This window comes from Hippopotamus amphibius, chromosome 13, assembly GCF_030028045.1.
Source record: "Hippopotamus amphibius kiboko isolate mHipAmp2 chromosome 13, mHipAmp2.hap2, whole genome shotgun sequence".
In the NCBI taxonomy this organism is placed as follows: domain Eukaryota; kingdom Metazoa; phylum Chordata; class Mammalia; order Artiodactyla; family Hippopotamidae; genus Hippopotamus; species Hippopotamus amphibius.
In genome coordinates this window covers 86,329,689-86,343,397 of record NC_080198.1, presented here as the reverse complement: position 1 = coordinate 86,343,397, position 13,709 = coordinate 86,329,689, and the positions used below count along the sequence as shown (strand labels likewise).

The window sequence follows — 13,709 nt, the reverse complement described above, 5'->3', positions numbered from 1 at the left end:
ATGGGCCCATGTTTGCCGGTTATGAAAGCCTTCCTCTGGGATGAGCCTTTTCTGAGGCAGAGGGAGCTGTTGGGCTTTGGGGCATCTGTGTGGGAGAGGGCAGAGTGATGGGGAGTTACTCATCTCAGAGTCCACAGGACCTGGGTGACCTGGGTGCACCTCTGTCTTCCTGGGGCTCCTTCTCCTCATCTATATACTACGAGAAGTTGGGACTTCATGCGGAGTACTTTGAGGGTAATCGTTACACTCTAGTAGACTTCCAGTTACTTCCCTGAAATAATGCAGAGTAGCAAATAAAACACTAATAGAAGCCAGCATTTACTGAGCACGTCAGTCCTTCTAAGAGCTGCCCTTAATGCTTTACTTCCTAATCTTAATTCCATTCTCATCTCAACTCCTTGTAGTTGGTAGAGTGCTTTCAAAGTCATTTCAGTTTCCAGAAACATTCCTAGGGTCACAGAGCCAGTAAAGTGGTGTGATTGGTATTTGAACCCAGGTCTGTCTCAGTGACAAAGCCTATAAAACTCTCCTGCACACATACACACACATCTATATTTTAAGCCTTGATTTTGTGTGTTCTGCAATAGTGTACTGTCTTAAAGTGGATGTTTTGTTTCTGGCTTGAAATCCTTCTATTCTGAAACTAAAATTATTTCTGCCACCTGTGTGGCAATGTTTGATCAGTGTTTCCTTGAACTGTTTTATTGAAATTCTTTGCTGACTAACTGGTTATAATTCTTCTCCGCTTTGCATTTCCAGGTCATTAAAACACCAATGACCAGCCAGAAGACCTTTGAATCTCTAATAGACTTCAGCAAAACCCTGGGAAAGCACCCTGTTGCTTGCAAGGTAGAGTATGGGTAGCTTGGCAAGGGGGTGTTTTTTCTTGGAACCTCACTTATTCCAGGTAGGATCCTTCTGTAATAGGATGATATGGGATGTGGGCCATGGGCTGTAAAGAACAAGCTGCATCTAGCAGGGAAACCAGACTTGGAAACTGTGCTCAAGGTGTCAGGTGGATAGCCTGAGATCCAAATGGAGCCATGGCTTCAGCTGAATGGAAAACTCAGACTTCTCTCTGGGCCTTGACTTTTGTCTCTTGATGTTTCCATAAATGGTTTTCGTTACCCCATCAGCTTCAGCTTCTTCCGGGCCCTGGGCAACCAGAACCCTGTGTTTCAGGCACAGCCTAGTGGCACATGAATCCCGAACAGAAAACCAGGGCTTCACTTTTGGAAAGAACACTGCAGGTGATGAGGGAAGTGGGGAGAGAGAGGCAGAGCCCACCCTGACAGAGGTAGCATAAAACGAAGCTGTGGAATGTTGCTTTTGATTTTGTTTTGTACTGCTTTATTTTTCAGTAGGAAGCGTGGTGAGGTGGAAAGCATCACATGCCTCTGGCCTTTTCCCCCCTTTCTTGAGATACCTGGTATTATATGTAAAATTATCCTGGGTGCTGTCACTTACTCTGTTTTGATTACTTTCAGTCTCTCCATTTGCTGTAGTTCCTCTTTAGTTCCCCCCAAATTTAGGGATTTTACTTCTGCATGACTTGGCAGTTTTTCTGAAAGGACAATTGTATCGCAAGATTTCATTACAAATTTTTATAAATATGTTACCTACTTTTTTGACCATAATCTTTTTTATTTTTTTGCATTTTTTATTTTTAAAAAAATTTTTATACAGTTTTTAAAGGTTACTTTCCATTTACAGTTACTACAAAATATTGACTGTATTCCCCGTGTTGTACAGTGCATCCTCGAGCCTGTCTTATACCCAGTAGTTCGTACCTCCCACTTTCCCATCCCTTTATTCCCCCCCACCCTGCCCCACCGTGGGAACCGCTAGTTTGTTCTCTGTATCTGTGTCTGCTTTTTTGTTCTGTTCACTAGTTTGTTGTAATTTTTAGATTTCACATAAAAGTGATATCATACAGTATTTGTCTTTCTCTGTCTGACTTACTTCACTTAGCATAATGCCCTCCAAGTCCATCCATGTTGCAGCAAATGGCAGAATTTCATTTGCTTTTATGGCTGAGTAATAGTCCATTGTATATATACCATGTCTCCTTAAGCCAGGTGTCTGTTGATGGGCACTTGGGTTGTTTCCACATCATGGTTATTGTAAATAGTGCTGCTGTGAACATTGGGGTGCACTTATCTTTTCAAATTAGTGTTTTTGCTTTTTTCGGATATATACCCAGGAGTGGAATTGCTGGTTGACCATAATCTTTTAAATATCATTGTGGTTCTTCTCATAGCATACTTTTGTTTTCTAAAATAGTCTCACGTTTGAACTCACAGTATTGTATCAACCCATGAAAACTCAGATTGTTCATGAGTCGTCTGAGTAAGTCATTTGTCGGTGTGGACCCCAGTGGCCAAAGAGTTGGCTTACACGTGCCGGTTGCCCCAGTCCAGGTCTGTAGTGTTATATTAGGGAATCTAATTTTTTAACACTCGTTTTTTGTTGGTTTAGTTTTATGGTTTTAAATATCTGGATTAAAAAAAAAATCACATTAATAACCAGAGGGTATGATTGCACTTTTTCTTACCAGTTGAGGCTTTGTTTGTGGCAGAAAGTAGTCATAGGGTTAGAAAGGACATCAGTGTGCAGCAGATCAGAAGCCAGGTGTGAAAACGGAGGTGCGGGAACAAGCCAGGGATGGTCTTCAGCAGCACAGTCACTGATTCATGGAGAGCAATGATCCGTCCTTCCATCGGAGTGGCCACGGCACCTGCAGGCCTGGGAACTCTGGTCTCATACAATCGCCCTTGTTACATCATTGCAGAACTCTCTTTCTAGGTGATACCTTAGCGCCTTTGGGGAGTCTTTCAAGATCAGTTATTCAGGCTCTTGGTGAGGCATCCAGACAGTGGAAGGCAATCACATAGAACAAGGGTCAGCAAACATTTCTGTCAGGGGCCAGATAGTAATATTTTAGGGCTTGTACTCTCTCTTGCAGCTACTTGACTGCTGCATGGACCATACCAGCAAAGGAGTGTGGCTGTGCTCCACTAAAACTTTATTTACAGCTGGATTTGGCCTGCAGGGTTGTTGCCTACCAACACCCAACATTGAAGAATGACAGTAATGTGCCTGAAATGTGTCTTTCTTCCTAGTAAGACTTCACAGGCAGAGAGTGGTGTGAAAAGGTTAAGGCCATGGCCTCTGCAGCCAGCCTGCCTGGGTTCAGATCCTGGCTTTGGCACTTACTAGATGTGTAACCTTGGGCAAGTCACTTAACCCTCTGTGCCTCAGTATCCTCTGTAGAGGTAATAATAGTACTTGTCTCACAGGGTTATTATGAGGAATAAATAAATTAATATTTGTAAAGTACTTAGAACAAACAATACCTGGTATATAATAAGTACAGTAAATAAAGTACATTTAATAAATAAATGTGTATGAAAAATGTAAGGTGTATGATTACATATAATTCAGTTGCTTAATTAAAGGACTGTGTCTCTTCGCATTCTACCAATATTATGAGAGTATCACTCTGCATCTGCAACAGCATTGAATATTATAATGGGGAAAAAAACCCAGTAATCTTACTGGCAACATGCTATTTTGTTCTAATAAATATTTCTTTGATTACTGATGAGTTTAAATATTTTGTGAGTTTTAGCACTTTTTCCTTATTGAGTTCTATGAGCCCTTTATGTAAATGATATTAAAACTCCATATATTACATATGGAGCAAATATTTTCCCAGGCTGCTTTCTTGATTTCTAACCTTGTATATGGTGTGCTTCATGTAGTCAGGTACCCTACCTCATCCTGAATTTCTACAATAAACTTTCTGAAATTGAAAAGCATTTTTGTCCTAGTTATTTTTAAAACAATCTTTTTAATTAGAGTACAGTTGATTTACAGTGTTGCATTAAGTTTCTTCTGTACAGCAAAGTGTATCAGTTATACGTACTCATATGTCCACTCTTTTAGTTTCTTTTCCCACGTAGGTCATTACAGAGTGTTGAGAAGAGTTCCCTGTGCTATACAGAAGGTCCTTATTAATTATTTCATACGTAGTAATGTGTTTGTCAGTCCCAGTCTCCCGATTTATCCCTCCCCACCCCTTCCCCCCACCCCCGGTAACCATAAGTTTGTTTTTCACGTCTCTGCCTCTATTTCTATTTTGTAAATAAGTTCATTTGCACCATTTTTTTAGATTCCACATCTAAGCAATATCATTTGATATTTGTCTTTCTGTGTCTGACTTACTTCGCTCAATATGACTGTCTCTAGGTCCATCCATGTTGCTGCAAGTGGCATTATTCCTTTTTTTTTTTAAATTCCATTGTATATATGTACTGCAACTTTTTTTTTTAAATTCCATTGTATATATGTACCACAACTTTCTTTTTTTTTAAAGCTCTTTATTGGAATATGATTGCTTTACACTCTTGTACCAGCTTTTGAGGTACACCAAAGTGAATCAGTTATATTTATACATATATCACCATATCCCCTCCCTCCCGCGACTCCTTCCCACCCTCCCTGTCCTGGCCCTCTAAGGCATCACCCATCATCGAGTTGATCTCCTTTTGTTATACAGCAACTTCCCACTGTCTATCTGTTTTACATTTGGTAGTGTATCTATGTCTATGCTACTCTCTCACTTCATCCCAGCTTCCCCTTCGCCCCCTGCCCTCCCCAACCCCGTGTCCTCCTGTCCATTCTCTGCATCTGCATCCTTATTCTTGACCTGTCACTGGGTTCATCAGTACCATTTTTTTAGATTCTGTATATATGAGTTAGCATACGGTATTTGTTTTTCTCTTTCTGGCTTCGCTCTGTATGACAGTCTCTAGGTCCATTCACCTCACTACAAATAACTCCATTTCATTCCTTTTTATGGCTGAGTAATATTCCATTGTATATGTGTGCCACATCTTCTTTATCTATTCATCTGTTGATGGGCATTTAGGTTGCTTCCATGTCCTGGCTATTGTAAATAGTGCTGCAGTGAACATTGTGGTACATGTTTCTTTTTGGATTATGGTTTTCTCTGGGTATATGCCCAGGAGTGGGATTACTGGATTATATGTGTACTACAACTTCTTTATCCATTCCTCTGTTGATGGACATTTAGGTTGCTTCTATGCCCTAGTTGTTAAATCAACATCGTCATATTAATATAGTCTTGGTTAAACTGATAAAGCTCTTTTGTGCATCTCTGTATTCCTGGGAGATGGGGTAGGGGTGGTTTCAGCTTGTCTGGAGTGAGAGGAGGTACAAATCCTGTGGCTGCAGTGTGCAGTCAGGTGAGTTGGCAGAGTAATGCAGGAGGCTGGGTGTCCTTAGTTCAGATGTTTATGGAGTGCGCAGTGTGTGCTTGAAACGGGACACAAGGCCTGGGGCCCGGGTGAGGATTTCTTCCTGCAGGAGGGTTACAGCCTTTTGCTGGAAGAGCGGGCTCTATTTACTTAGTGGAAATCAACTTCACATAAATACCAGCAAAAATTACCAACCCAGCCTGCCCCACAGGGCTCCTAAAAGAGATCAGTAGGTAGAGTCCAGATCCCCCACTAGGCCTCCAGGAGGGGTGGTGAAGCATTTTAATGAGGTGGGAAGTAAGGACATGCAGTCCGAGGAATCATCCAGGGTAGAGAGGCTCGGATAGTGAGCTGTGAAAGGCCATCGGTCTGTCGGGTCTGCCTGTTTGTCCTGGCAGCTGTTCCCAGCTCCACTGTCCTGTGCTGAGCGCTAGAGCCTGAGAAAATCCTGAGTGGCTGGGAAGTCGTGCTCCTCTGGAGACTGTTCCAGATGGAGTGTCTGGAAAGGATGTGGGAGAGAAGAGGAGTAAAGGGACTAGCATTTGAGGGGAGGGCTAGATGCATGGCATTTTATGTGTCCTGATTTATCTTCACAGGTTGTGAGGTAGAAATTACTACTCTCATTCCACAGATGATAAAACAGTTTCAGAGTGAGGCAAGGTCAGAGAATATTAGGATTTGAGCCCAGGTCTGCCTGCCCCCAGAGCTGTGCTCTCTGCAGTGACCTCTCTGCCTTGATCTGCCTTTATTTCAGGACCCTTGCGGTAGAGGCTTCTGGGGTACTATAATTGTTGGATAAATTGCCACGTGAGATAGAAACGAGGCTGTCTTGGTCCCTTAAAACATTTTGAAAACGTATGGCTTGATAAATGCGGGTAATAGTCCAGGATGAGAAGGAGTGATTTGGTGACTTCACAGAAGATAAAGTTCACGGCAAATTCATTCGTCTTCTGTTTGTCTCTCTCCTCTGACAGGACACTCCCGGGTTTATTGTGAACCGTCTCCTGGTGCCATACCTCATGGAAGCAGTCAGGCTGTATGAACGAGGTAGCTGTCCGGACCCGGGCTGGGTGCGGCAGGTCTGGGAGTTCTCGCGCAGGGTCTGTGGGAAGGGCTGGGCCATGTGGAGTCGGGGAGGGGCTTCTGTCTTCTGGCCATGTGGATCAGCCTGACCCGGGGCCCCCGTACCTTCGTCGCTGTGTTCCCAGGGCCCCCTGGGTTGCCTCTGAGGCCTCAGAGGTGGCTCTGGGACCCCCCACTACAGTCCCAGCCAGAGCAATCATAGGTCAACACAGATTTATATACTGAATCTCTGGTTAAAAGGTTTATTGCTAAAAATAATAATATTGATGATGATGTAGATGGAAAAATCCCCCGGCTAGGCAACTTTTAAAATTCCCTAAGGTTATAAAGTTGTGACAGGAGATGGGAAATAAGTAACAAGGCTGTTACGTGACAAGGAATGTTTCTAACAGCCTTGTCCATCCTGAGTGATGGTATGATGCATTTTTTTAACCTTAAGATTGGCCCGAAATGGTCTTTTCCTCAGTACCTGTTGATTGACAAAGAATAATTTTCCCTGTTGTAGAAACAGACTTGGGACATGGTCCAAGGTTATAAACTGTCATATATCCCCCTGCCTACCTTCCCTACCGCATTTCTGGAAAGGTAACTATCATGTCTGCTTCAAAGGCAAACAAGACTTAATAGGACTGGATGAAAAGCAAGTGTAATTGTTTTCAATTACTTCATTCACAAATGCTTGCTCCTGAGAATGTCATTTTTGAAACAAAACATTTATACCAGCTCTTCCAGAGAGATGAAAGTGTATTTGCTTCCTCAAAATCTGCTTTAAATATTAAAACTTTTCTCTGTGTTTTATGGAGGCATTTGCCTCGCTTTTGCTCCAAGATCAAACCAACACTTCTGTGTTTATCTATCAACAAATATGCCTAATTACATCTCAAAGACAGCATGACGTGTTCTGCTCTACTTTGGGAGGCAGGGGGTTTTTGTAATGTAATGTTTTAGAAGATTTACCTCGTAATGGTGTTTTTCTCACTGAAACATACTGTCATTTTGATATATTTTCAACAGAACCATGTATCTGGTTGTAAGTTGAAAGTCGTTTTCTTGTCTTCTGCTTTCCTCCCACCAACAGTGGTCCTTTTCTAAACAGATGGAGTCCCTTTGACCTTCACCATCACTAGCTACCTGGGAGGTAAAACTGGGAAGGGGATCAGACCCACAGGGGATGTACTCTTAGTTTGCCCTTGGTGCTGCCCTCAGTACCCTGGAGGTGCTGGGTGTCCTGTCTGAGTGGAAGCCACACTGTGGTCTGGACCCCTCCCACCATATCCCTCCTGCCACCTCAAGGTTCTGCCCTCGTTCAGCCAGCACAAAGGGTGTTCACGTGCACACCTGCTGCCCCGTCTTCGTTCGCCTGCTCTGAGTGGCTGGCTGAACTGCGTCCCTTCTGCTTTGACACCTGAAGGCATTTTGGATCTTCCCCTCGCCTGCCATGTCTGTTCACTTGTCACTTTTGATTCCTCCCGGTCATCCCCGTCTCCCTGTGCCAGTCAGCCTGCTTTAGTGAGGCTCCCCCAGGCAGCAAAGGAACTCCCGCTACTTCACGTCTTTTCCAACCTGGTCTCCTCAAGTATCGTGTTGTCCAGGGGGGTGAGGAGACAGTGCATGCAGTACCTGCCCCCGGGCAGCAGAGGCGGCCTCGAAGGCAGTTTAGCCCAGCCTTTTCCGAACTCATTGTGGAGAATTTCTCCGGACGACCCTGTCTTAGTCAGCTTTGGCTGCTATAAAAAAAAAAAAGTAGCAGTATACACTGGGTGGCATATAAATGACAGAAATTCATTTCCCAGTTTTGGAGGCTACAGTCCAAAATTAGGCTGCCAGCATGATTGGGTATCTGGTGAGAGTCCTCTTCTGGTTGCCGACTGTCTCACGTGGCGGAGAGCAGAGAGAGGAAACACGCGCTCCTGACTGAGAGGAGCCCTGATCCCATTCATGGGAGCTCCATCCTCGTGACTTTTCTAATCCTAATTCCTACAGGGCCCCACCTCCTTATACCATTGCACGGGAGGGTAGGGTTTCGACATGAATTTCGGGTCCGTAACAAGCACACTTGCTGTTCCCGAGGTCAGTGTGCCATGCAGACAGGTTGGCAGAATGCTGCTTTGAGCGGTAGAGGCTCATCAGAAGGATGTGTGGGGCGTTAGAACAGAGAATCAACTCTGGCATCGTCCACTCGGGCCTCCCGGGCAGCTGGGGGTCTCATGGCGCGTCACCGCTCCTCACCTCCACCCTCCGGCGCCGTGAGCCTCCTTGCTTCTGTGTCGGGCCTTCCTGCCCAGTGCCCTGCAGCTTCTGTCCTCACTCCTCCTGTTGCTTTCGTCATTCCCACTGTAACCCAGGCCTGGTTGGTAGGCTCGGCCTCCCTCGTCCCTGGGGGCCAGGGCTGTCTCTGCAGACCTCTGAACAGGCTGGTGCCCCTGGCAGACAGCTGCCCCCGTCAGGCGCCACTGCGGCAGGTCGGGGTCAGCTCTGGCTGGGTGGGGCTGCGTGGTCAGCTCTTCTCCGGAGACACTGTGGGAGTGTTACGAGCCTGTCCCCCGGTCACTGTGACGTCCTGCTCACACTGTCCCTCCCCTGCTCCAGACATGTTCAGTGCTTCCGCTGTAGCCTACCACATGCAGCGCTCTCACCAGAGAGCCTTCTTTGTCCTCACCCTGTGCCTTCCTGTCATCACCCCACACCTGACTCTCCCCCCCCCCCGCCACAAGGCCCCACTGGACTGTCCCCAGCGCTCCAGGCTGGATGCGATCTGTGCTCTCGTAACTGTACGCTTTGCTTCTCCTTCGGGGCACGTGCCACTCTCTTCCCTGCCGCAGGGTGTGTGTCTGTCTTCTCCTACTGTACCGTGTTTTCTGTGGCAGTATTTGGGTCCTCATCTTCACACCCCCGAAGTGCTTGTGCAGGACAGGCGTCAGGTAGCTGCTGGTGAATAAAAGGCATGGTGGCTGCACCGCGTTTCTGATCTTGTTGCTGTGACTCTGGTTTGTTGTTAATGCCAAGAATGGTCGGTAGGTGGTGCTGATGAGCCAGCAAAAGAAGCCTTTTGGGGCAGGTCCCAGGTTCCCAGGCCTACAGGAGAGCTGGGAGTTCCCTGAGGACACTTTTCTTTGTTGTTTAGAGTTAGGGGCTCTTAGCTGGAGTGGGGGTGTCCCATAAGCCCTCTAAGGGTGATGCAGAGTTTTGTGTGTATGTACATTTTCTTTGGAGAAGGTGTCAGGTTCTGAGTAAAGTGCTTGACTCTAAAGGTTAGGAATTATTGGTCTAAAACACGATACCACGTTTAACTCCCACTTGGCACACCAGTCTGTATTTCATTTCTCTTTTCTTTTTGTCCCTTTTGCTCTGTGTTACTCCGAACAGAATTTTTAGAATTGTGTTGACTTTGTAAAACCGTTTAAATTTTTTTTTCCATGATGTGTGTTGTGTCTTCATATTATTTTAGTCAACGGAGTCTCTGAGTCTGTAATTACAGTCTTGATTCTCTGGTTTATTGTCTGTCTTGAATATTGTTGTGATTAAATGGCTTTAGGTAAGTTGGAACCATTATGCTATGAGATTTCTATCCCCAGGGAACCTATATTCTAATGAGGGGAGACAGCCCTAGTGAATGAACCAATAGATAACTTGTTAGGTTGTGACCAGTAATCCCCGAGAAGGATAAAGTCTAGGAGATGGCAAGAGTCCTAGCCTGGAGTCCTGACAGTTGCTAGTTTATGTGCAGGGAGGAGAGGGAGGGTCTGATGAGGTGACACCTGACCAGAGGTCTGCAGATGCTGAGGACAGGATGCCGGCACAGGGAGCAGCAGAGCTGAGCCGGAGGGGCATGCGAGGCCGTCTTTCCAGCATTCTGGCCCTGGCACCGCAGAAACCTCGCAGGCTGATGAAATCCTCTCTTATCAGAACCCACTTATCAGCTGCCATGTTCTCTCTCATTCCCGCCTTTGCACATGCTGTTCCCGCTGCCTGGAATGCCCTTCCCTGCCTGCTGTTCCCTTGGGATTCTCTTCAGGACGGTCAGGACCCGGGCCTGGGTGGTGGTTTGGGTGGAGTCGTGGCAGTGTGAGTAAATCTCTCCATGTTTGCCCACACAGCCGTGTGCATCTTCATGAGTCTTCAGCGCCTGTTATGATGAAATTTTTGGTTTACACATCTGTATCATCCCATTATATCGTGGAGACTGGAGTGCTTATCTTGTTTCTCTTTGTCTCATTCCCAGTCTCTAGTGCCTGATACATAACGAATATAAACACAAGCTGAATGAATGAGTGAATGAGGCTGCCTGATAAGGCTGCTGTGTGTGTGATCATTTTTGCTCTCTCATGTCCTGAACCTGATCCCGGTTCTCAGGATCCTCCGGTTGACTCATCAGTGGAGTACTGATAGTGTCTCCCATGGGAAATAATGGGTTGGGATTTTAATCATCTTGAATCACCTTGAAATCCTGTGGCGCATTACCTTAGTACTTCATATGCTCTTAAACATAGAGTCTTTATGCATGTTTCAGTAGTACACTTGTTCCCTATGCCTAAAAATCTGACATATTTAGGTTGTGAAATCCTCTCAAGTATTTTATAACTTTTTAATTTTATTTAGCTTTGGTATAATTGACCATTTCTTCATGCTTTGGAACAAAATTCTAGTTACAGTTGTTGCAGGCTAGTCCTGTTCCTGATTTTGGAGAACGGGGACAGGTTGTTCTCTGTAAAGACCTCTGTGGCCCAAGGACATTAAGAGAAGGATAAAATTCCAAGGAAAAAGCACTTTGGTCCTTGTCTCCTCAAGACACTTTCAGACTTGCATGGCAGCTCTAAATCATGTTTGGGCTTTTCTTTAAACATTATCGTGACTAAAGAGTTTGTGTGCATATGATTCAAGAGGAATACTCAGTATTTATAAAACCAAGAAAGCTGGAAAAGAAAAATGTATATACGATACATAGAAAAACATAAAGCTTAGTTCTTCTCTCTTTTTTTTTTTTAAAGAAAAGTCCATTTATGAATCAAAAACATGCTCTCGCTTTTAAAGGATATTTTGGTAAGTTATTCCAAAGAAGGTGACTCCCAATCCTTTAGAAAGTAACTAATGTTTCCAGGCCACTGGGGCCTTCTGTCTCCGTAAACAAGGTGGCAGTGCTAGAATTCATCTCACAGAGTAACTTTGTGGAGTAGCTTTGAAAATCTTGTGACCTACTCAGCATTTACCGCTAAGAAAAATCTTACGCAAGCCAGAAATCCTGACTCCAGATGTTTTTTGAATGTGCAAATATGTAAAACACTAGTAATTCAGAGAATAAGCATGTGATAAGGAGGATTGTGGGAAGAATGGTGGTGACTCATCGCTGCCCTTTTCTGCTTAGGTGATGCGACCAAGGAAGACATCGATATTGCTATGAAGCTGGGCACCGGGTACCCCATGGGCCCATTCGAGCTTCTTGATTACGTTGGGCTGGATACTACAAAGTTCATCCTGGACGGTAAGAATTGGAATTCTCTGTTGTCTGTCTTTAATTGAGTTGAGGTAGTCTCTCTAAAGTATAATGCCTATTTAAACAGATAAGGAGTCCTAGTAGACCTTCCAGAGTCCTGTCCCACCAGTTTAAAGACTCAAGTTAAATGGCAGAAAGAAAAATGTGTGTGTAGTCTCCTCATCAGGCAATTTTTTTTTTAAACTTTTCATTTTGAAATAATTATAGATTCACAGGAAGTCTCAACTACAGCACAGACAGGGGCCATGTACCCCTTTAGCTAGTTTCCCCTTATGGTTCCATCTTATATAGTAACTGCAGTACAGTCTCAAAGCCAGGAAATTGACATTGGTACACAGTCATTCTATCACATACGCTGATTTGTGTAACCACTGCATTCAAGATGCACAACCATTTAAAAAAGTGTATTCATTTTACTGTAGTGGCTCTGAAGACAGGGTCAAAATAGTTACTAAAATTGGGCTACTGAAGTTGAATGTAGCTCATAATACCAAGTTGCACAACGAATACTTAAGGGAGGAGCAAGGAGGGCGCAAGCTGAAGCATGAACTTTTGAATTTTATGAGTATACAAAATACCAGTGGCAGCAAATTCAAATTTTTAGCATGTCTGAAAGTCATTTCACTGTATCACTGAGGGGTCCAGCCACCAGATTAATGGGTTCTGTTTGTGACCTTGGACCTTTGACATCAGCGATTCCCAGGAAGGAGGTCAGATAAACAGGAGGGCTGTGGTAGGCCAGGCCTCGAGTGGCACAGCCTGGTGGCAGTGTACCTGCTTCAGGGCTCATGCTCGGCCTTCCTTCTGCCTCTGCCGTTTTGGCCTGAGTGGCACCAGGCCCGTGGGCTCTCCCACATCAGAGTAGGGACCCTTCTCCCCACGCTCTGCCTCCAGACTTACCCTGGGAACACCTAGATGTAAAATAAACCCAGCACTTCATTCTAAGCTCTTTCCCTTCCTCCCAATAGGGTGGCATGAAATGGATACAAAGAACCCTTTGTTTCAGCCCAGCCCATCCATGAACAAGCTGGTAGCGGAGAATAAGTTGGGCAAGAAGACTGGAGAAGGATATTACAAATACAAGTGACGTGCAGCCTCTGGCTCTGGGAGGAGGCTCCGGAAGCACATACCAGCAGCTCCCCAAGTGCCCCAGGAATGCTCTTTGGTCAGACGTTCCGTCACACAGCACGGTCTGTTAGATGTGCATTTTGATTGTAATCTGTCTGAACTAATTATTTACACTAGTTACAGTAATAGCCGATTCCTCCATTGAGAACTACCCCTTTTCAGCCTGGTCATTTCTGTGTATTTTCTAAAAAGCTTTACACCCTACGTGCCTTGGAGCAAATATTTCTTTTGAACCTTGTCATTTTTGTAAAGAGTTGCCTGATCCTGAATTCATTCACTTGTAACGAGAGCACGCAGTGTCCATCGTTGCCACGCGGGAGAGTCGCGAGCCGTTGACTCGGCGGCTGTGTCGAAGGAGGGCTGTGCGAGCAGCGCCTGCATCTCGCCTTTACCAGAACACCTGCCCACAGCCTGACGCCTTACCCTGCTGTGGGCGGGACGTCAGCTGTCATGTCTTGATTCAACTCATCATCGAGATTGCTGCTGCTGGGTTGGTGGGAAGACCTCCATGTGGTTTGTTTTTTCAGGAAGAGGTTTCGTTCACGTCTGAAATCCAAATGATTATTGTCTTTTTTTTTTTTCATGAGAAATAATTGCTGCAGTTTGACTCTAATGAAATGCAGTCTTTTAATCTGTGAAAATTTGGATTGAAATAAACATGTATAATTCAAAATCATAATATGAGTAAGTGGTTATAGAAGTAAAGGTTGGTAATATAAGTGGAA

At 44.9% G+C, this 13,709-nt stretch overlaps 1 protein-coding gene across 1 annotated transcript in view; it reads left to right on the top strand.

The window, feature by feature from the left end:
* Positions 1-13,709, top strand: part of HADH (hydroxyacyl-CoA dehydrogenase) — a 43,219-nt gene extending 29,510 nt beyond the window's left edge. Inside the window, exons 5-8 of the mRNA XM_057706343.1 lie at positions 760-849; positions 6,257-6,329; positions 11,728-11,844; positions 12,825-13,709. Coding sequence (XP_057562326.1) covers positions 760-849; positions 6,257-6,329; positions 11,728-11,844; positions 12,825-12,943 — 399 coding nt within the window. The 3' untranslated portion in view covers positions 12,944-13,709. The remainder of the gene's footprint in view (positions 1-759; positions 850-6,256; positions 6,330-11,727; positions 11,845-12,824) is intronic.